General features: G+C 37.1%; 1 protein-coding gene across 1 annotated transcript in view; it reads right to left on the minus strand.

Moving 5' to 3' along the window:
* CD226 (CD226 molecule) overlaps nt 1–23,158 on the minus strand; it is a 29,305-nt gene extending 6,147 nt beyond the window's left edge. Inside the window, 10 exon segments of the mRNA XM_050329513.1 lie at nt 1,949–1,959; nt 4,838–4,990; nt 4,993–5,169; nt 7,020–7,107; nt 7,939–8,023; nt 8,134–8,214; nt 22,543–22,606; nt 22,609–22,747; nt 22,750–22,823; nt 23,113–23,158. Of these exon segments, the coding sequence (XP_050185470.1) occupies nt 1,949–1,959; nt 4,838–4,990; nt 4,993–5,169; nt 7,020–7,107; nt 7,939–8,023; nt 8,134–8,214; nt 22,543–22,606; nt 22,609–22,747; nt 22,750–22,823; nt 23,113–23,158 (918 nt within the window).
* Nucleotides 23,159–23,637: the final 479 nt, after the last annotated feature.

Consider the following 23,637-nt stretch of genomic DNA (forward strand, 5'->3'; position numbering starts at 1 on the left):
CAGAAGAGCCTTATCTTGAATTCCAATGTTATTTTACTAGAAAGAAAAAAGAAAGAAAATTCTCTCAGAAGTATACATGTTTTAGGTATGTGACACTGCAGAGAAGGCTGTCTGATAACAAAACCCAGTATATTTTGTATTATAACTGCATATGAAATCACTCTACTTCCAGAATGTTTTCAGCTCTAACATACTTAAAATGACAGGATGGTGCATATAGTTATGTCCAGATGATAATGTCTTTTTTTTTCCAGTTTTTATGCCACCCACTATAGAAAATCATTATCTGTGCCAGTAAGTACTCACAGAAATGTGAAAATATCTTATAAGCAACAAGGGAAATTTTTTAATCTTGTATTTAATTGTCATCAAGGATGGGTGAATCTGGATAGAGTTGCAGACTTCAGAAACATCCCCACCCTTCAGTTTAACTGCTTCAGACTTCATTGCTCTTTTTCTGAAGTTTCACATTCAGTTTTATCAGGTAAAGATAATAATCTCTCAGATAATGAGTTTGAGAGCTGAGATTATCAGCTGTCAGTTAAATTTGGATGAGAAAAATTATTAGATTCTTTTTTTTTTTAAGTAACAACAACTCAAAGCCCTTACGCTTTTTCTCATTTGAAGTGAGCAAAACCTTCCTTAGGCATTTGTTTTCTTTAACTATACAAAACCTTTTGTAATTACTGACTTTGACATCCCAGTCAAGCTTTTGCAGAAACATGTCAGAGGCTTGTCATGTGTCTCTTTAGTTCTTATGTTCTCAACAAAGGTGATATGCTGACGGGAGGTTATTAAGTATATTTCCAGCATCAGTACAATTTCTGTTAAGTAGTAGACAACCTCATCTTCATAGCATTGGCATCTCCTCTGCAAGTGTGACAAAATTTTTAGTAGGAAGGTTTTCAACCCTCAGTGCACCAACTTTGGATTAGAGGAGGAAGCACTGGTGGGCCAGACAGTTATTTGTTTTAACAGGAGATTTGAACTTCACTGTCAAGACCTTCATGTATTTTGTCACATGTCCTTGCTGGACTGGCACATATGTTATGCTTACTAGATATCAATGAAATAGTTTTTGCCACAACTGAAAGGCAGAAATCCAGCACAAATGCATTCATGCCCAGAGAACAGTGGTTTGTTGAGTAGAGACCCACAGACATGTTTTGATATCTAGTGTTTGCACTGAATGATTGCATGAAGGAAGATGGAAGCTAATTTCGTTCCTATCCTGGTTCTGCTCAACCTCTTACTGCAGTCTTACCTTTTGTCTGTTTCCAGACAGAAAATCTGTGCCCAGAGCTCCTCCCAGCTCACAAGGATTGTAAGATAACCCCCAGTGACTGGACAAATAGTCCCCTGCTTTTCATCTGGATGCTATGAAGATCCTATTGGGTGCAACTGAAAGGCATTTAAAGGCACATGTGTTCACAAAGGGAAGGTCCTGTTTAACTCATCTGATATCCCTCTACAATAAGGTCACCCATCTAGTAAGTGAAAGGAAAAAAACCATCCTGTCTCTGTACCTGGAATGGAATAATTCTAAACACAAGTAAAAACTGGGAGAGAGGCAGCTAGAAAGAAGCCCTGCAGAGAGGGGTGTGGGCTGCTGGTCAGCAGCAGTCTCAGTGTGAGTGATCAGTGCCCACAAATCACATCCTGGGGTGCATCAAACTCAGCATCACCAACCAATTAAAGGAGGTATCCCACTGCGTTGGTGTAACCTCACTCTGAGTGCCATATGCACTTCTGGGCCCCACAACTTTGAAAGGACGTGAAGGTGCTTGAATGCATGCAGAGGAAGGCAAAAAAGCTGGTAAAAGGGCTAGTACAAATGTAATTCTGACCCCCTAAACATACATGTAAATACAACTGCCAACCAGTTTTTCAGATCTAGTGGAAACACACAGAAACATGTTTCTATTTTACTTTGCCCAAGAGAGCTTACTATCCCACTTTCTGTTAAAGCAAGAAAAAAACTTATTAAATCTTTCTAAAAATGTCTAGGTCTTCAGGATTGTCTAGGTCTTTCAACCCTGTTAATTTTTCAGTTCTTTCATATAACACCTCCCCTTCTTTCTGAATCATCTACCAAAACAATGTAAGTACTGTAAGTGTGCTTCCTCCCTTCAAAGACTGTCTCAAAGGAAAAAGCACAGTAAGAAATAAAAACAGAAATAGGTTCAGATGTGGAATCTGGTGTCGTGAAAAATCTCCATATTGATAGAATTTTTAGTAGGAGGGATATGGTGAAGAACACATCAGAAATTAATCCCAAGTCTCTTGAATGCATTGCATAATTTTGTAATATTCACCTTTCTGTTTCTGTAAGAGTTGTCCAAGAAAAGCTACACTATTTTACATACATGTTGCTTTATATTTTCCAGGTTTTGAGGTCAAAAAATATTTGCAGAAGTCCAATTTCTTCTGGAAATTCCTCTTTCTGAAAAATAACACAGTATTTAGTGGGACAGCATGGATAAATTTAGTGATAACTAATTGATCTCATGGTTTCATTTTCACTAATGTTCAAAAATATTAAATGCAGCATGCTGACTTCTACTGATACAACTGCAAGAAGTGCTTTCACAATGCTTGAATACCTATTCCTTCCTCTCTCCCTTTTTTCTTCACAGGAAATCCATGCTGTTTTTCTTTGCAAAAATATATTAACCTTTAGACAAAACTGACAAGACTGAACTGGTAGAACACACATAATAAAATTAGTGTAGCAGGTTTCTGGCACCACGCCAGAACTGTCGGATCAAGAAGAGTAAGTCACTCCTGAGTCTGTGAGAGACTTCTCTAGCTGTGCCACCAGGTATGGTGGAAGCTGATGCCTGGTAAATCTCTTCTTTACCCTCACTGTTTCTCCATATCATACTGGAAAGACTAATCATGTGTCATGAAACAGTTGCAGGTGTTAAAAAGAAATAATTGAAAATCCTTGAAAATTAGCTTCCTTTGGAATTAATCTAAACTCAACAAAATACACTTCATAATACGGAGTGAGGGCTTAGAAGTGATACAGTGGGAGTTTTTTCTGAATCATAGTGTACTTCAGATTCTTGAATGTTCTTTTTTTTTTTTTTTCTAATAAACAGGTATAACTATGCTGCCATTGTTAGGACTAAAAACCATAAGCTGAATTTGTTACAAGAGCAAAAGGAGCATGGAAACTAAACTCTTTATGTAGGTAGAAATGATCATTCTGAAAGTTAATGAATTTTTTGCAACTCACTATATGTTTTCCTTTTGGTGTGAGAAGCATTGCACCTGAAGTAAACAGAAAATATTTCTATTGCTCTACAGTTAAGATGTGCTTGGTTATATTGATAAAGTCAACATTTTGAAATTTCAATGTTTAAAATTGTCAGAGGTCAGAGGACGTTTTGTCCTGTTTTCTCTATTCTCTCAATTCCTCTATTCTCACGTTCTGCTGACTTTCATGGATTTTAGTGGTCAAGTATTCAGAATAAAGCAGGTCATTATGGTTTTTTGCAAGCACAACCTTCACTTCTCAATTAACCTAATCATAGATTAAATATATTCTGCAGTTTTACACCCCATGCCTCAGTACTGCCAAAGAGATGTCTACTAACACTCATGTATGACCAGGAATAAAAGCAGAAAAATGAAAGCTGGACTGAATGCAGCAACAGAAGAAGGAATGGGGTGGTGTGATTTGAAGAGTCATGTCTTCAAAACGCGTTCTACAGAAAAGAAGCAAAATCAAGCCTTTGTTTTTCTTTGTTTTTCTTTTTTTTTTTTTTTTTTTTTTGAATCTGAACAGAAAGTAGAAGTAAAGGTGGAATTCAACTCACAGTTTGAGAAATTTTGGGTCTGTCTGTGGGGATATGTAGCTCCCATTATAAGCTAACTGTGACAATAGTTACAGCAAAACCTAGATAGCTGAGAGAGCTTCATGAGGAAACTCCCTCCCTGAATAAGGTAGAGGTCAGTTTACAAAATTCCACATTTTCAACTGTGAGTGTGCTCTTTGCCTTCGTTGGAGGACAGGTCTCATCCTCAGGGCCCTGCAGTACACTGTGCTTATGGGGAATTTCCCTTGGGGAAATTCTTCTTTGGGGCCCACCTCTCCCTGCAAACTAAGGCAGTCTTTTCCATTCCAAAGCATCTCATCCTTTTAAGTCATACGAGGAGCAGTTGAAGGATCTGGGTGTCTTTAGCCTGGCAGAAAGGAGGGTCAGGGGAGAGCTTTTCACTCTCTAGAACTACCTGAAAAGGTTGTAGAAAGGTGGGAGTCAGCCTTTTCTCTCAGGCAACTAGCAATAGGTCAAGAGGTTCTCTCACGCTTCAGCAGGTGAGATTCAGGTTGGACATCAGGAAGAATTTCGTCACTGAAAGGGTGGTCAGGCATCAAAACAGGCTTCCCAGGGTGGTAATGGAGTCACTATCCTTAGAAGTGTTCAAGAAACAACTGGACATGGCACTTAATGTTATGGTTTAGTTGACATGATGGTGTTTGGTCAAAGGTTGGGCTTGATGATCTTGGAGGTCTTTTCCAACCTTAATGATTCTATGATTCCATTCTATTCTATTCTGTGATTCTATGATTCTTAACATCAAAACAGTTGCTCACAGTTCTACTCTCCTCTAATGAGATGAGACAAGCTTAAAGCCAGCTTATTTCTGTGGAAATGAGATTGTTAACTTTGCTATCTTTTACATCCTGCTAATTGGAATGCAGTACTTAAATAAATCCTCACTTGTTACTGAAGAGTTATTTTGTATGGGTAAAAGTGCTAATGTCTCAGAAGGTCCTGTTTTGAAAACATTTAACACTTCTTCCTTTACCACTTCCTTTAACACTTACCAGCCACAGTAGAACTCATCACATAGGTTTTGTTTCTTCCAGCAGCTACACAGCAGTACAGTGCAAAGTCAGAGGCTGTAACGTTTTGAAAGACAATCCTGGAGTTTTCCTGGTGAGAACAATCCACCAGTGTATGCTCTTTGAAATCTGAACAAAGCTTTGCTTTCCTGAAGAGTTGCACAGAATTATGATATCTACCCAATCTGCTTTAACCCTTTCCCACATTGCTTGCTGCATTGAATCTCCAATTTTATAAAGGCAAGTAAAAGTAACATTTTCTCCTGCTTTGGTAAACATGGTATTATTTTGTTTCTCAGACACTTCAAAAGCATCTGTTGAAAAACAAAAAACCCAACAAAAACCTGCTTATAACTCATTCGAGGGAAGTTTAATATCAACAGTTCCTATATGGAAAATATAAATGAAATTGACTTACAGCAGAAAGATACTCAAATCATTTGAAAAGCTGAAAAATATCATTTTTACCCATCTATGAATATATTTTTGTGCACATTTAGTCAAAACTGTTTATAGAACTGTGAGGCTGTGATAACATGGCAAGAAAGCTATTTCCATACATTTTGAGTACATGAATGTTCTATTAACAATTCCAGCAATATTCAGCAGCATAAATTATGGGGCCAGTCTAATTAAATTTGTGATAGTCTTGTTCTGCTTTCACACTAGTTATCACAAGAAAGTGGTTTGATGTGACCCTCAGGACACACATTAGTAAATTATGTTAAAAGTCATTCCAGCCTCTGAACTGCAAATTCCCCCATTCACAAACCTTACCTCTTCAATAAAAAAATTCTTATCCTTTTATGTGCTCTACTTGGGAAAAACCTCTGTGATAGTCTGTCTGTGATACTGAAGATGACTTCAAGACAAATTCAAGACATCAGTCATGTAGAAACCATGATAGATGTATCTTAAATAATTTTGACTGAAATCCCCTTGCTCTGAATTATTATTTTTAGTAATATAATTCACTGATTACAAATTAAGAAAATAAATTTTTAAAAGTCTTCATTTGAAAGATTTTCAATTTCTCTGATATTCAGAGCCACTTGATTTCTAACATCAACTTTGTAATGCCTATGTCTTGTAAGTTAGGACTAGCACTGTCATCTTTCTGAAGAATTTAATTTTGGAAAAGATTAATGATCAGGCTGTTTTTCCTACACTGTAAAATCACTGATCTTTCAAGTTCTTCAGTGAGATCCTTATTTTTATTAGATGTTTTTAAGTAAAAGAAGTCACTACTGCATAATTTTAATGTGTTTGCCTCTGCCTGTGGCAACAACTGGAGAGTAAATATATGACCTAGGAAGAAATTATTCCATTCATGTTACAGGATGGAGTCCATTGTGGGAGCCTGTGTAACTTCAGAGACTTGTTCAGTCTCTGTGAAACAGTGAATGGAAAAGTCTAACCTGCAATTTTTTGTCAGTGGAACACAGCACAATAAAATTACATTCCCTCTGCCTTTGGAGACCAGAAATATGATTAAAACATGGAAATGTTGAAAGACAAAAGGAACTGTGTCTAATGAGTTTACCTAAAAGAAAATTATTAAGAACTTGAAGATCCATGTAGACTGCAATCAAAGAGACTGAAAGTTAATGACAGACAAGGACAGAAGAGAGATAAATTCACTAAATTAAACAGAAGGTACAATACACTGAAGCTAATTAACTCCTTGGACAGCTTGCCAAAGACAGCTAAATTTTTATTACTGAAGTTGACTGCCAAGACTGGATAATCATTGAAGTTATCATGCTAGTTCCAGCAAGAATTTTTATTCATGGAAGTCTAAGTGTTATTCAAATTAGGCTAAATGACTGCTATGATGAGACTCTACACTTGCAAAATATGTTCCTTGAAGTGCAGTCCCTCAAAATTCACTGCCTTAAAACAGGTAATTTTTTTATACCTAGCAGATGCAGATCTGCAGGTTCATTCAGATCTCCTGGGGAAGTAAATGAAAAAGTGACTGAAATCAATCCTTTCTCTGGTGTATCATATTCTTTGAGGTCAGATCCTTTCCTCAGACCTCTAACTTCCAGCAACTGCCTGCTTTACAATAAAATGCATATACCTCCCAGAGAAGTCTTGCCCCTCTTCATTGTGCACTCTTTGCTGTCATCTTCCACTATGAGCAAGCCCTACTGCTACCCACATTCTCCTGAGAAGCCTTGAAGTTTCTCCGTCTTCTCCTGGGTCCGTCCTTCTGGTCCTATTTGTTTCATACAATGCCACCCTGAACTCTAGGTATGTAAATGTGCTTAATAGGGAAATTATGTGTATGGTGATGCTACCTCCCACCTTCCAGAGGATTTCCATCTGACCCAAATGACAGCCAACCAAGACCTTATAGCAACCAGACTTCTTCTCTGCTGCAGTGCTGTATATTTTCTAGAAAAATGTACATTACACATAAGGTCAAGTGGGGACAAAGAGATAAAATATTTTCTACCAGAATTATTAAAATCCCCTCTGTCTTAAAATTTATTAGGTAACTCTGGTGTTATACTTGCAAAACAACGTATCCCAGTTTCCCAATAATATATAATATTACAACATTGTGGTGTACTATAATAGGTACCTTGCAAAGCTAAGGTTGCCCTGCAAATTCAGTGGAGACTTTCCAGATGTGAATCTTGATATAATTGTATAATTTGCTGGTATTCAAATAATAAATGTTATGTTAATAGTGCACAAACAGCCAAATTAAAATAGAAACAGTTTGGAGATTCTTGGCTGTTCTACATTCTATCATAACTGTTTCCAAGCACAGATATTATGACTTCTTTTTTTTGTATATGTATTATATTTGAAACTATGCAGCAACATTAAGGTATTTTCACTCTTGATGAACAATGTAAATGCCTCCCCTTCTTACAATATGGTACCTTGAACAATTTATATGATTATGTAAGGTACAAACAATCGAGAATCAGGCCTACATAGTTCTAATTAAATCATCTCAGGACACTAAAATATTCCAGGCTTTTGTTTTAAACAATTGTCCCATTTTATTTCGACACCAGCATCAGCAGATTTCTTTCATCCTCCTTCGCCTCTGTTCAACCACTTACTTTATTTAGCACCTTTCTAAACACGGTTTCTTTGCTTTCAGCTGTGTGTGTGTGGGATGAAAACCTCCCGCTCCGAGAAGCATTTCTACGGGAAAAAAAGCACGCCCACACACCTTCACCCCTACACATGCACAACCCAAGGTGGCACACCATGTGTGAACATTTCAGAAACGCTAAATAAAAATTCATCATTACATCTGATGAAAGTAGGCTTCGCCTGCCTGCTGCTCACTCCAGACGCTGCCACTGCTGCCCATGGTCACATCATCCTGCTTCCTGAACAGAAAGTAGGAGCAGGTGAGAGCACTCACGGTCCATAGGCCTCTGTTTAGTGAGGAAGTGCTCTATGCTCCTTATCCTCCATGCACCTGTTTCAGCAGGATGTTATCTCATATTTTGTAGTTGTACTTATTTTTATTTGCTATTATTTAAAGGCAAAAAATGCAAGCTTTCATATTTTTAAGGTACATGATCTTCTAACATTTTTCTTGGAAAGCAAATCTCAGACATATAGAGGTATAAAAGAGTTTAGACCAAGTCTACAGGATTTAAAGGATCAAAAAACTAAACTAAAATTCTGCAGCGGAGAAATAGTTGAAGTTGAGAAAATCTTTTGGAGAAATAATAAAATAATGGTGTAGTTTCATCCCCACTCCCTGCACTTGTCACAAGGAATTAAAAGTCAAGATAAATCTTAAGTAAAATTTGATCCCAATTCTTTTGGGTAGAGATTTTCAGCCTTTCCCCTTTTTTTCTTCTTATCTCATCTACTTAATTTTTTATTTTATTTGCTTTGGGTTTTGGGGGTTTTTTGTTCTTTTGCTGTTCCATAAGATTAGCTGATTTTGTTTCTTCAGAAGGAAGTTGCTTAGATACCTTTACTTGTATTCAGGTAGCTTGTTCATTTTTAAATGCAATATCTATGATGTTCTAATTCCTGTTCACTGTAAGTTTCACCAGTCCCACATGTATAATTTGCCACAAAGTTCTAGAGCTGCACTCTGGATCTGGAGTTGCACATCAATCTCATGCACTCATTCCAGTTTAAAAAAATATACAAAGAAAACAATATTGAAACTTCAACATCAGCTCTGCAACTGCAGAAAGGCAAAATTCAACACAGTAAAATAAAATGTATTGAAATGCCCTTCTGTCTTACCACGTTTCTGCATCTCTGCAGAGGCTTAAAGCTTAGGTTGAGTACTACCAGAGCTGATTTTATACCAAGAGAGTTGCACCAGCTGATGCAGGCAAGAGAACACATTGCCAAGCAACAAATGAAGGGAATCATATCCTATCCAAAGCCAGACCAACACACAGACATTTTCATTGTGCTCCTATTTATCAAACAGTCAGGACAAGCTCATAGTTCTCAGACTGATGGTAACAGAGCTGCCTTCAAAGCAGCTACCCTTAGGAAGTAATGCTCTCCATTAGAAATAACTAGTGATCTTAGCAGACTTTTTCAAAACTTCAAAGCTAACAGCACTACAGCAGAGACAGGTTCCCAGGTCCCACTTGGTTTGCTGAAGCTCCACATACAAACACAGCTTTCTTCATCTGCTTGCAATAAGCAATGCTGAAAAAACAGTTGCAGGTGAAAAGGAGGCTTAAAATTTTATGAAGACAAACTTTCTCTGGGACTATTCTTTTCACCAAGAAAATCAGCTTGCAGGAAAGAAAATATTTTCAATGATCCCTTCACCTTCCCTGAATAGACTAAATAAGGCATTATATTTGGCTCCTAAACTGTCTTCCAACTGTATTAGACTATACTACATGACTTTGTGGAGTTTCTATATAAACACAGTTTTGCTCCTTTTTTGGATGACACAGAGAAACATTGAAGCCTTACTATTAAATAAGGTGGAACAGTAAAGATCTCCATTCTAATGAGCTATTGACACCAGTTCTACGATCAGACCAGAAACGAGTAGTAGTGTTGTGTTTGAAAAGAGTGCATTCTCCTAATAACAACTATTTGGATCATAAAAATTAAAATGAAAATATTTATACTCCTATACCCTCAAAACACCCCTTTAAATATATATTAAATTATATTGTTAAAAACTTGGTGAATCTTTCCGTACACATTATTAATTCTGCACGATATTATAACCGGTTAGCATATTATTTTAATTCACCTGCCAATTCCAGTTTGTTTGCATATATTCCATGACTCTTTGTTGCTATTTTACTGGTTTAAGCTGAACTTTGTTTGCCTAGAGTGCAAGGAAAGGGAGAAGTCTAAGAGAGGAAGAGAGAAAGAGTACAGTGCTAATAAGAGTGAGAAAATCATCCCCTCTTCAGGTATAAGCATTCATGAACTTCCAGCAAGGAGAATTTGGTTGCTGGGAAAAAAGTCATCTGATAAAAGCATATAATAAACAATGGCAGGATTCAGCTGCAGGAGAGTCTTGAAGATATGAGAGGTCAGAATTTCAGATTTTCATCCTCCGCAGGAATTTCATCAGTTCAGGATGAAGAGATTTTATGAACAATAGGAGTTCAGTGAGCAGGCAGGAGTGACACGGGATACTGTGCTCAGCCTGCACTTATTGTTAATGACCCATGCTGTCACAGTGGATAAAGGAAGAGAAATGGTGTACTGAGAAAGTGCATGTCACAGTGTGCATTTGTGATTGCTCACACCTTCCACAAGGCTCTTGAGGGTCAGACTTCAGCCAGAGTAGAAAATATCATGGTTTAAGCCACAGAGAAAAAAAAAAAAAGGCAGGGAAGAGAGGAAGGAAAAGAGTGTGAAATATCAAGCTGGATTCTAAGGACAAGTGCTTGAACCAATATTTCTCTAGAGGGAAAGTGAATGGTGACAAGGCAATGGACAGGGTACACATCCAACTTGCTCAGCCCCAGAAGAGATGTAACATCCAGGAATGTAGCATGAGGATACACTGTGGGAAATTTGCTACCCTGTGTCTCAGATACGAGCTGTTACTTTCAAATAGATTGTTTTGTGGGCTGAATATATGTTGGAGAAGAAGAAAATATGTAATTTATTTCATAATAAGTCTGTTATGTAGATTGGTACCAGGTAAGAAAATGGAAGAAATCAACATATAATCAGTATTTTTTACCAAATGTTTCTTTCCCATTTCTTTTTGTCCTTATTAAGTTATAAATTATATTCCTGTCTAACAGGCCAGCTGAAAGAGAGGTTCAACATTAAAAATATAAGCAGGAGAAAGTGGTTTTGCAGATAGGAAAATTTCAGAACTTAAAATAGTAATTACCTGTTAGTGATTTCCTTTAGAGTATTTCGACGTTTAACTATCTGAATCTGTAATTCTTCTTATGTTCTGCTTGTCATCTTCCTCTGTTCATTCCATAAGTTAACTTGTATTTAAAAAATAAAATAAAAAAAACCCCACAACATTATTTATCTGTCCTAGACAAATTAATGCTATCTATCTCCTTAATTCTGAATATTTTAAAAATATTTTAAAGCTGTCAATGTGCACTTTCCATTTTCCCCTGCAATTACATCCAGGGATGATTTCCAAGCTGCATTATCTCAAAATTTCATCCATCATATTTACACTTTAAGAAACAAAAAATAAAGTCACAAAACTCTTGGATATGGATTTAACTACTGGCCATACTTGAGTTAAACTGAACTTCCAAGTGATAACTGCATTGAATAGAGTTATGGAATAGCACCTGAGAAGATGAAGTATTTTTGGCTTAGGTAGTGGAATACTTGCCCCCTAAAAAAATTTTTTTAAATCATTAGATTCAATGCCAGGTCAATTTTGGCTTTCCTAACTGCACCTATTTCTCCTTGGAAAGTGTTTCCAGGTTCCTGCCAGGTCAACTACTCCTGCTTCCATCACATCTATATTTCTTTTTATGTTTGAGTCTAGTCAGAAGTTTCGTATTCATCCAAGAAGGCCTTTTGCCATTTTTGCTTGATTTCTGGCTTGTCTAAATGGACCATTAGAGAGAGTTTTCCTTGCAAGTCTTTTCTCCATCACTCATAGGATTATTCCAAGATTTCTGAACAGGCCAAAGTCTGCTCTTCCGAAACCCAGGGTTGTGATCCCGCTTTTCAGTTTTTATGTTCTTCTCTTGGGATCATGAACTCTACTAAGCAGCCAAGGTTGCCCTTGATCTTCCCAACCCCAACAAGTTATTCCTTCTCTGTAAGTCTGAGGCTGAGCAGAGTGCCTCTTCTCTTCATCACATGAGTGAGGAAGTTATCACCACTGCACTGCAGATACATGTCAGATTGATGGTGCCCTGCTGTGCTGCTCCTTTACAGAGACCAAGTGCTTGAACTCTCCCATGGGAATCACAGAATGTGAAGCTTCTTCCAAGTTGTCTAATGAAGCCTCCACTATAACAGGCCTGATCACTCTGATCAGGAAGTCAGAGGCAGAGACCCACCACAACATCACCTATGTTAAAAGGACTGTTTTTCCTGATCCATGAGGTCTCAGCTGTCTCGTATGCATCATTAGGTAGATCTTCTCACATTCCCATTGCTCTCTCACACAAAGGGCAACTCCCATTCACTACCATCCCAGTCTGTCTTTCCTAAGGAGCCTGTATCCAGCCATTGTAGCTCTCCAGCCAAGTGGGCCATCTCAACATCTCTATGATCCCAACTGCACATGGAGTTCTAATTCCTTGTTTGTTGCCTATGCTTCACTGGTATACAGACACTTCATATGGTCTTCCAGTCATGCTAATTTCCCAGAAAAAATATGAGAGATTTCTAGCAATTTGTCGCCTCAGCATTTCCTAATTTGTGTGGACATACTGGAATAGTCACCCTTGTGCCATTTTCTTATTTTCAAGGTGCTTTCTGTCCATATAAATGCATACCATATGCTTGTCAGCCCAGTCCACTTCCTCTCTCATATACGGGTAGTCAGCTCACTTTCCTGTTGCAGGTCTCCTCACCAGCCTATTGGTAAGGATGCTTTTCCCCTAGGTGCTCAGATGAATCCTGTCTCTTCCTAGCAGTTCCTGAGCATCAAAAAGAGTCCATGGCGATAAAATGTGATAAGTTGTTGTTGCCAACAGCAGTACAACTGAGTCTTGATGCACAGAATCACCCTTCTCTTCCCAGGACATTTCCTTTTCAGCAGAATCAAGAAGACATCACCTAAGCTGCCCATGTCCTTGATCACCAGCTACAGCACCATGTAGTCATGCCTGATGTGCTCCAGGCCTTTCCTGGACTCATCTTTGGTGTACGTGGGGAAAGGCATCAGGACAAGCCTCAGCAGTCTCACTGCAGCATCTGAGTCCACTTTGGCAAGCAACAAATCTCCCCAGACAGTAGGTTGGGTCAGCAGAAAAAAAGACAAGTGAGATCCATCCCCAAATTATCACAAAAGAGTTAAAAGTAAGATAACAGTTATAGCATCCAGCTGACATGCAATGCATGTTCATCAAAGCAATGCTCGTAAGAAACATATAAAACATCCCTTCTAATTTTATCTTACTTTGGTAAAAGCACAGCAGTCCTCATGGGTACTGAATGTTACAATTTTTTCCTTAACATAGCATATTCTGATGCAAACAAAGTAGCCAAGGGTACATAATAGCATCATTATTCTTAGTAACTAACTTAACATTCAAAATGGTAAGAATTAAAAAGAAGAAAAGAGGAAAAAAAAATGTCAAAAAAATCCCCAGAGCTGAATAAAAGGATCTGGATGCTCTGACTGCTCGCCAAATAGAATTGAAAATGTTATCACATTGTCTGTTTACAAAAGACAAATTTTCTGAGGTATGTCAACAGAGAGTCATATACAAGACAAAGGAGGCATTATTCGGTTCCATTTAACAATGGTAAGACCTTAGATGGAACATGGCTTTTCATTCTATGTACCTTATTAAAATAAGGTTACACACAAACAGGAGAACATCCAGATGAAGACAAAATTGATGAAATTTAGAATCATGAACTGAGAAGAGAAGTTAAAAGAACTGTGCTTGTTTAGTGCAGAAATATCACAGAATCACAAATGGCTTGGGTTGAAAGGAACCTCAGAAATCATCTGGTTCCAATCCCCATGCCTTAGGCTGGGACATCTTCCACTGAACCAGGCTGCTCAGAGCTCCATCCAGCCTGGCCTTGAACACTTCCAGGGATGGGGCATTCACAATTTCTCTGGGCAAAAAACTAAAGTCTGAAGGCTGGTAGCATAACTCTTTCTCTCTCTCTCTCTTTTTTTTTTTTTTTTAAATACTTTTTTAAGAGAATTACAGTGAATAAAGTCAGTATTCAACAAGAGATATTTAGGTTAGATATAACGGGAAAAACATCTCCTTGTAAGGCTGGTCATGTGTTAGTGTGACTGCACAAGAGTTTTATGCATGCATTTCCAACATGAGAATCTGCCAGATATGTTAAAGATATGTTTATCCTGCTTCAGAAGGCAGATATGGATGAGATTAATTTGGAACCTCTTTTCTAGCCTGAGTTTTCCACAATTCTATACTTTCTTTTGATCTAAACTTTTCCTTCAGAAAGGAAGAGGAGATATCTGTTCCACTCCCAGAAGGGCTGTTTGGTTTCTCTCCCTTCAACCTTTTATATTGAAGGGGCATCCAATCCTTAGTTCATCATAAAAGATAAAAAGTAAGAAAAGCATCATTTAACAGGTCAATAATCACAGCATAAGTGTGAAAAAGGCAGCTTCACTTGCCTCCATCCTCTTGCTTTCTAATTAGGTGCTGACAATGTGGTTGACACGGTGTAAGATACAGAGATAGTTCTTGCTCTGGGGAGCTCAGCATCTAAGAGCCAAACAAAGAAGATCCCTCAGGATTAGTTCTTGCTTCCATGTCTTTTAAAAGCCTGATAATTTTTCACTGTAGACCTATGAATCACATTCTAAATTGAGACAGAGATAAATAGAAAGCAAGTTATTTCAGGTGAATAGGGACTTGAAAAAAAGCTGTGCAACGTGCTGCTTTTGGCAGGCAGAAGAGCATTAATATAGAAGTAAGTGCTGAGTGGCATGGATATCATCACAGTAGCCAAGAATAGAAAAGCTCTATCTCTGCTATTACAGAAGAGGTTGATCATTCTATTTAAAAAATGGGAGTACTTCATGGTACATCTGGCATTTAAATACTCTATTAATGAACTTCCATTCTTATTCAGAGTTGCTAGCAAAACAAATCCCCTGAGCAAATGGTCCATTGTCACTGATTGACAAAAATACAAATTCACTCACAAACTAAAAAAAAAAAAAAAGGAAAAACCACTAAACCAGCAAAAAAACCCCAACCAATTACACAACTCTGAAACTCTGAATAATTCACATTATGAATACAAAAGTCACAACTAAGATCAAAAGAATATTTTTCCCATTCTATTTGGAGTATGGCATGGAAACTTCTAAATCAAATGAGTACTATTTTAACACCTAACTGAAATAAAATTCCTGAGAAAATAAACACAGTTTTCAAAATATATAGAAAGTCTTGCTAGAATTAACAGTTCAGAAAGACAAATAAACAACACAGGATGAAAATATTCCAGGTAATTTTGACTTCATTTGTTCTTTATGTAAATAAACATACAACACTGTTTGGCCATAAAGACCAGTTTTCAATTAAACAGTTTGTATGTCACATAATTCTTCACTGCTGAAGACTTTTGACTTCCTATATAGATGTGTAGTAAAGGCATAGTGTATAGTTAGAACAATATTGATTTGTGATCTCTCTAATGATGTTTATTATATTCTATATTTTAAGGTAAATTTGCATTGTAAATTTGTCCATTGTGTATTATAAGATCGCTGATCCAACTTTGGCTGATTGAGTTCTGCATCACAAAGCTCTTCACAAGCTGATTTACTTTACTTCTAAGACAGTTTTTGCTTACATTCAATAATTTCTGCTTCTGTTAAATTTAAAATAATCAGTATCCTAAATATACATTTCAATTAAAATTTTAAAACTCGTGATTCAGGGACTACTACATTTTGAAGCAACGCGACCTAGAGAGCTAACTATTACAAGGCCAAGTGGTTTGTGAGGCTGAGTGAGGCACATGAAGCCAGATGCACTTATCAGCACTTCTCGATGCAGAATGAGTCAGAGGATAGTTTATGATTGTGTAGGAGGCATTAATACAGTGGTCTGGAAATGGGAAATTATTGCACTGAACTGCAGCTGACAAGAAAATTCTTCACTTCGTACTTTCATAAGGGCAAGACAGAAGAGGGTAAGATTATCATTATGGGCAATGACAATAGAAAGCTATAACCCAGTAGAAATAGTACATCATGTATCATCACAGATATGAGAATGCAATAGGTGGAAAGTTTTACATAGTGCCTACAAAGGGAGCCTAAATTATATCCATTAATTTCTACAAAACACTGGACCTGGAAGTTATTTTTGCATGTAGATTATCACTAATTTATTTTGCAAGATTGGGAACAAGACAGAAATACACTTTAGATTTGAGAAGTCTTAAGTTCTAGATAAACAGATATTAATGGGAATCACATTTTGAACCAAATATTTGTCTGCTATCTTGTCTTAACCTTTCCTGTTGATATATCCTCATTTTAATGCTCCATAGAGTCAAGTATGTCTGAAAAACAGCAGCCTAAGAACTTTAAGGCAGATAAGCACAACAGGATGACATGACAAAACTTTAACTTCCAGGCCAGAATAATTCCTTACACTCTTTTTCTGTAAATTGATACTTTATTCATGTTTTTAAAAAGAATCCCATCAAAGATGAGTAACTGTTGTACTGATGGCTTTAACTGAAGAGAGAAGAACCAAAGGCCTGAAGATGGGTCTGGAAAAGAATCAAGTAAACAAATGGATCCATGTCTCAAATGGCCATAGGTAAACAAATAACTGGACAAACTAGAAAAAGACAATACTCATACTATGGAAAGCAAAAGAATTTTCCAGTACCTCTTCCCACATCGTGCTAAATGAAAGCCATTCAAGTCTCCATTCCAATGTGCTAGACACAGGAAACGTAAACTTCCTCTGCATACACTTCTTGGCAAAAGTTAACAATTTAAAACACAAGAAAGAAAGGTTGCAAGAACTTCTGCTGGTGTTTTGCTGCTGTTGGGTATGTGACTGGCAATTGGTGAAGTGACACAGTTGTTTAATGTGTTTAGAGTGACCACCTGGGATGACAAGTTAAAGAGGCACCTCTGTACACTCTTGCCCAGTGCACTGCTCTCTCTATGCTTTGCACTTGAAATTAAAGTTGCAACCTCTGCAGCTTCAAATGCTTTCTCTTCCAGGTAGCAAGTGCATGAATTAACATCTTTTTGATGATCAACAGTTCCTGTGTGACATCTCGCATTCTAGTGACATTTCCAATTCTAACACTTCTTCTCTTAGTAGTGACTTTAATTCCTGCTCCTCGCACTTTATACCAAGTTCAAAATCAGTTTTCAGACATACATCTCTAAGCACTGTAAATAAGAAACTACAGATCACCCTTAAACTGTTTGTTAAGAATGATGGAATGAATATAGTCACTATTCTTACATAATCTTTATGTCTTAGAAAAAATACACAAGAAGTCTTCTCTGAAAGTAGGAGTTTTATCTGATTAGTGCAGTAGGATTTGTGAGTCATAAAATGTGGGAACATTAAGAGTAAAAAAAAAAAAATTGAATTTAGTTCTGAAAACTGTTGAATATATGCTCACACTACAGGGAAAAAAGAAATCAGATTCACCCAGCTGGCAAGTATCTTCCTGTGGGATAACTAGACTGTTCTTTAATGTAACTGTGGAAGTGCGAGCTCTCAACTTCTTTGCAATTATGGTGCAGAATTTCAGCACTGCATCCACTTGTAAGAACATCCTTTAGCTACAGAATATGTGAGGTTTCCAATATAATATCCTGAATATTATTTCTTTTCTGTCAATCTGTTTCACTAACTGCCTGTAAAGAAAGCATGGATAACATTGTGAAGTCTGCAAGAGTTCTCTTTCTCCTATTTCTTAGATGCCGTAGGAAATCTTTAGCTGAAATGTAAGGCAGAAAGAACAATATCTGTCCTAACATTTTTCTTATATATTCTGCTAAAGTTCCAGGACTAAGCTCAGGCCAAATCTAGTAAAAAAAAAAAAAAAAAAAAAAAAAAGTATATATTTTATATATATATATAAATCAGTCATTAGAATAATTGCATGAAAAATCTTATATAAGTGGTCACTTATCACTGCTTCTAGGGTCTTCCATCTACCAAGGATACTATGAGGTCAGAACACCAAGCAAAGGCTTCTGTAATGAGAGCTATAACCTCCCTCAGACAGTTATGCCAGTTCAGCCATTGTTTAAAATTATTCTTTTTATTTCTTACTTTTGTCCCCAATTCAAAAAGAATTGTGTTCGCCCGACCCAGACTATGGCAGAGTGAATTGTTGTTCTGCAACCAGAGATTGAGCCAGAAAGAGAGTCCTAAACAGAATTTCTCCAGTATTATTTCAGCACCTCAGACACCATAAATCTGCTGTGATCTCTTATTTCCTCAATAGCGTCTTTAATCACATATGAAAGAGTGCATCATGGGCTTTTTTAAATAAAAACACCTTTACTCTAAAGGGAAATAAATAGAGATGCTGTCAAAATACTAATAAAAAAACATGCTTAATGTTTTTCAAATAACTGATTTCTTTCTTCTCTTTCTCTGTTTTTGCTTTAAAAAGCAGGCCATGATCTCCAAACTTTTTTGACTTCTTGATCTTGCAATATCAGGGTCTTGTTACCACTTGAGTTGCTGGACCTAGTTACACTATTGTCACCATTAGACACTACTTGAAATCTTTATTCATTAAGCATCAGCACTTAAGGCTTAAAAGTATGCAAATTAGGATCATATCAAATTAACTCACTTTGCATTCATACATTTAAAATTATACAAAGCACAAGGGAAAGCAGAATCAGTCTCACGACCTCTGTTGATTACCAGGAATAAAGCATTAGAGAAATTTTGAACAGTCTGAGTGCAGAAATATTCACTGTTTTGCAAGAAAGCAGAAGTTAATCCAAGATACTTTATCCAAGTTTATCAAATGTTAGCAGATATGATTGACATGTGAAAAACATTTCCCATTTAGTCTAGTTAAGAATCTCCATCACAAGCATAATGCCATATGGCATCACTTCCATTTATTTTTACTATTTCTTTTAAATGGAAATTTTGAAAAAAATAATATATTCTATATCTCTATCTATATTCTGTTGTCAACTTTCACTGAAGTGTGAGCTGCAGATTCCTCAATGACATACTTACCTACTCAAGTTGGTGCAGGAATGTCTCTGGGTCCAGCAGCAACAGGTCAGAGTAGATAAATGCTAGCAACTTTCAATGCCTTGGTAGTACAATTTAAATTATAAACCAGGCTTCAGTTTTGATTGACACAAAAACCTAATATCTACTTTAGTTCATTGTGTCAATTTACCAAGCAAGTTCAAGATTCATGTTGAATATTATGTGTCCATGAAGTTGCACCCTTTAAAGGCAGACCCTTCACAGCTTTAGCCTAGCCAACCAATATTTGAAACTAAAAGCATGAACTACAAGGCACTAGACACCATGCAATTCATACACACACACACACACTCACACACACACACACACACAAAGTCTATTAAATTAATTTCTTGATTAACTGTTATAAACAGAAGAAATGGATTTTGCAGTAAGTTGTTCATTTGTCTGGGGGACTGTAGGTAAATTAATGCTTTTAGAAAAGTAATGTCTATTGGGAATCAATAACTTATAAATCCTAACAACTGCAATAGGAAAAAAGTTTAATTACTTATAAAATGATCATTCCAGTATGTTGGCCAGACTTCTTAATTCCATCAAAAATAAGATTCCTTAAAAAGCACTTCATATACCAGGACCTCAACTATTTCTGTACATTAATCTTATAGAATAAGATCCATATGCAGTGAAATTATAAGACCAACACTTAGCTTGCCCAACACTTTCACGGGAAAAAAACACTTTAAAGACAAACATAAATGTCCTAATTTTACAGGTTAGAAAACAAAGAAGAAAAAATTATATAACTAGTTTCAGCAGCAAGTTAAAGTATTGGTTGCATGAAAGCAAATTTAAAGTTTATGGTTTAATCACAGCAAGATGTCATCCAGGACTTTAAAATATTTGGTACTGACAAAGGTGCTAGTAAAGTGTGATAAACCCCAACTGACAACAGTTTCACAATAATTATTTAATAAATAAATATCTTCTCTAGACTCTGGTTTTAATAACATATTTAATTTTCAGTGTAGATTGAAGCTGCAACATTTTATCTTCACCGCTGATACACTTCATTCTCTTCAGATCAGTGGTTATAAAGATCATGCTTCTACACATCTATTAGGAGCTGAATAGGGTTGTTCTAAGAAATCTCAGTTATTTAAAAGGAAAAGGATTAATTTCAAATTAATTCAAAATTATTATCTCCCTCTGCAGTAGATTTAAATGGACATACTTGAAGTATGCAGGGTTTGCTGTTGATTAAGGTTTCATTTTTAGTGTGCTCAAACCAAGACAGAAATCCCATATACTGAGAATACTGATCCCCAGAGTATCATTTAAAAAATCATACCTCTGATACCCGATCCACTTTTGTGTGGTTTACAGTGTGCTGAAATCTGTAAGGCAATTGCCTAATAGAGGTATTGGACTGAAGATTAACATCCCACAGGAAGGTGACAGCTTTGTTTCTTGCATCATTTCAGATTAACTCTAGCAGAAACAGCCAGGAACAAATAGCTGAGATCAGAAATGCCTTGTCCACAAAAAGGACTAAATGAGTTTACAGATCTCTAGTCCATCTAACTTTTAGGATTATACAGAAAATGAACCCACTCTGAATAAGAGTTTAGCAATCCATTAGATCCTGGCTGTGAAATACAAGAAAATGTTGAATGGCATCTATTTTCACACTGGAGAATAGCAAAAAGGAACAGAATCTTTCCACATTCAGAAAAAGAAATCAATAAAACAATAAGAGAAACTACTTCTCCTTTGAAGGCTATTCTGTCATATAGAATCATAGAATCAGATGGGTTGGAAAGGACCTCTGAGATCATCAAGTCCAACCCTTGATCCACTACCACCACAGTTACTAGACCATGGCACTGAGTACCACACCAAGTCTCTTCTTAAATACCTCCAGGAACAGAGGATCCACCACCACCCTGGGCAGCCCATTCCAATGCCTGATTACCCTCTCTGTAAAGAATTTCTTCCTAATATCCAACCTAAACCTCCCCTGGTAGAGCTTGAGACCATGCCCTTTGTCTTACTGCTGGTTGCCTGGGAGAAGAGACAGATGCCCACCTGGTTACAACCTCCTTTCAGGGAGTTGCAGAGAGTGATGAGGTCACCCCTGAGCCTCCTCCAGACTAAACAAACCCAGCTCCCTCAGCCTCTCCTCACAGGACTTGTGTTCAAGTCCCTTCACCAGCCTTGTTGCTCTTCTCTGGACCTGCTGCAGCACCTCAATGTCTTTCCTGAACTGAGGGGCCCAGAACTGGACACAGCACTCCAGGTGTGGCCTCCCCAGTGCTGAGTACAGGGGAAGGATCACTTCCCTGCTCCTGCTGACCACACTGTTCCTGATCCAGGCCAGGATGCCATTGGCCTTCTTGGCCACCTGGGCACACTGCTGGCTCATGTTCAGCTTCCCGTTAATGTACATGATGATCTTCTGAAGATTCCCTCTCACCAGGGATACTCAGTAATTTGTGTCACAGTTGTCAGTTGAGCAATGCTAAATAAGCATGCACAGAAAATTTCTAGAAAAGAGTTCTATCTCCTCTTAATCACAGAACTGAAAGGGAAACCAAATTGGAGGAGTGGTCAGGTAATTACAGAGCCTTTGAAAAGTAGACAGCTACACAGAAAGTACGTGAGCATAGGTGGATCTTTTTCTCTCATTCTTCCTTTTTCCATCTTTTAAAAAGTCTCCTTTTAAAGAAAGAGCCTCTTTTTCTACATTTAAGCTTCCCTACTTCAGTCCCTTTTGTTGCCACACCATTCCTAAATGGTTTTTTCCTTCTGAAAAAGAAAGCACAGGAGAACTTTAGGTAAAAAACAATCCTAGTTTCAGACAAAGAATGCTCTCACTATATAACATGATCAAAATATGGTACCCTCCATCGGGAGTTACAAGGTTCATCCGTGTAATTTCACGGGTAGTTGCAATTTCACCCTCTGAAGAGTTCCTACAGCTTGTTGGAATGCTATGAGAGCCTCGTCCCACTGGAAATATCACCACTGCAATGACCTGCAGTCTGCCATGTAATCCATGGCTGTTGTGAGTTCTGTCTGCCTTCTCCGCCTCTGCTTCTTGATTCCCACTTCTCTTAAAATGATCTTTTGTCAAAGTACAATATTTTTTCTGTTGTGCTAGTGCTTTTCGCCATATTACTCCATTTCAGCATCCTATGTAAGTGAAAAGAAAAATTGCAATACCAGACACTCCCTGAATTGGCATGGATTTCTGTCTTGAATCTATCTGAAATTTAAAAAACAATGAGAGATTTGATTACCTGGCTGAATAATTCCTATTCCCTTTTTCAAAATTCCATCTGCGTTAGTTACAATGAAGCAAATTTAGAGATCATCATCTTCAAAGTGCTCTTGATGAAGGATGAGGACTTGTCACCCTGGAAGCATTTTCAAAATAAAGTCTCCCATTGTATTTGTCTTTTCTATGAATGCCATAGGTTGGATGTAAGACAGCTGCATTTTCTTTATGAGTTACATTAATTTTCATCCAGGATGTCTGGATTATCACACCTTTTTTGGAGGGTATATACACTGCAGTTTCACCTTCTCAGTAAGCTTTACAGGTAAATCCACAAACTATGCTTCCACATAAGCTAAAGCACATGAAGAAGTTCAGTTTCAGATTAACATAATTAGAAATTTAATTTATAGAGAAATGCAGAGGCAATTTTGGCAGCACTACAAGCAATACACTGAAGAAAAAGTTTGCTAAAAAAAAACCCAAAACCTTACAAATTATTATTACTTCTGAGCTGTAAATATCATTGAACAGCTAAAATGTGTTTGAGCCCCACAGTAACACACTTGTGAATTGCAATCATATCTGTCATGATATGACAAAAAAAGGAAAGATGTTAGCTAGGCTTAAGAAAGTAACCTTGCTTCCACAAAGCTTCAGGCCAACAATAAAAAGAACTGTGTGATCCATCTCAAGGAACACTGGAATCAATGACTACATTGTGACATGGTTTTATTCAATCTCTGCACACCAAGTGCCTCTCTCACAGGATGTTTATACTTTTGAAACATGTAAAACACTATGTGCTTTTTACTCTTACATTCTAAGAAGCACCAGGTTTGAGGCCTCAGTGCAGATGCATCAGAGATTGTCTAAGTTCCTACCAAAATCCATCTTAGAATGAAGTTTTCATTACAAATAAATCTACAGCAATACACATAAATATTATGATGAAGCAGGACCTTTAGGTTTCATCACCAGAATTCTTTCATTTGATTTATCCAAAATGAAAAGAATTTTTCAGACATTGAAGTTCACCATTTATCTACTATTCAGGAAGCACAAAATCTAAAGAGACTTCCTATATATTACAGGTCATAATTTTGTGAGTAGCTATAAAAAGTAATGTCTTAAGGTCTGAAAACATATTTGTGATAACATGTCATGAG

The sequence above is a fragment of the Myiozetetes cayanensis genome, unplaced genomic scaffold (genome assembly GCF_022539395.1).
Source record: "Myiozetetes cayanensis isolate MyiCay16 unplaced genomic scaffold, myiCay2020 scf1, whole genome shotgun sequence".
Classification (NCBI taxonomy): domain Eukaryota; kingdom Metazoa; phylum Chordata; class Aves; order Passeriformes; family Tyrannidae; genus Myiozetetes; species Myiozetetes cayanensis.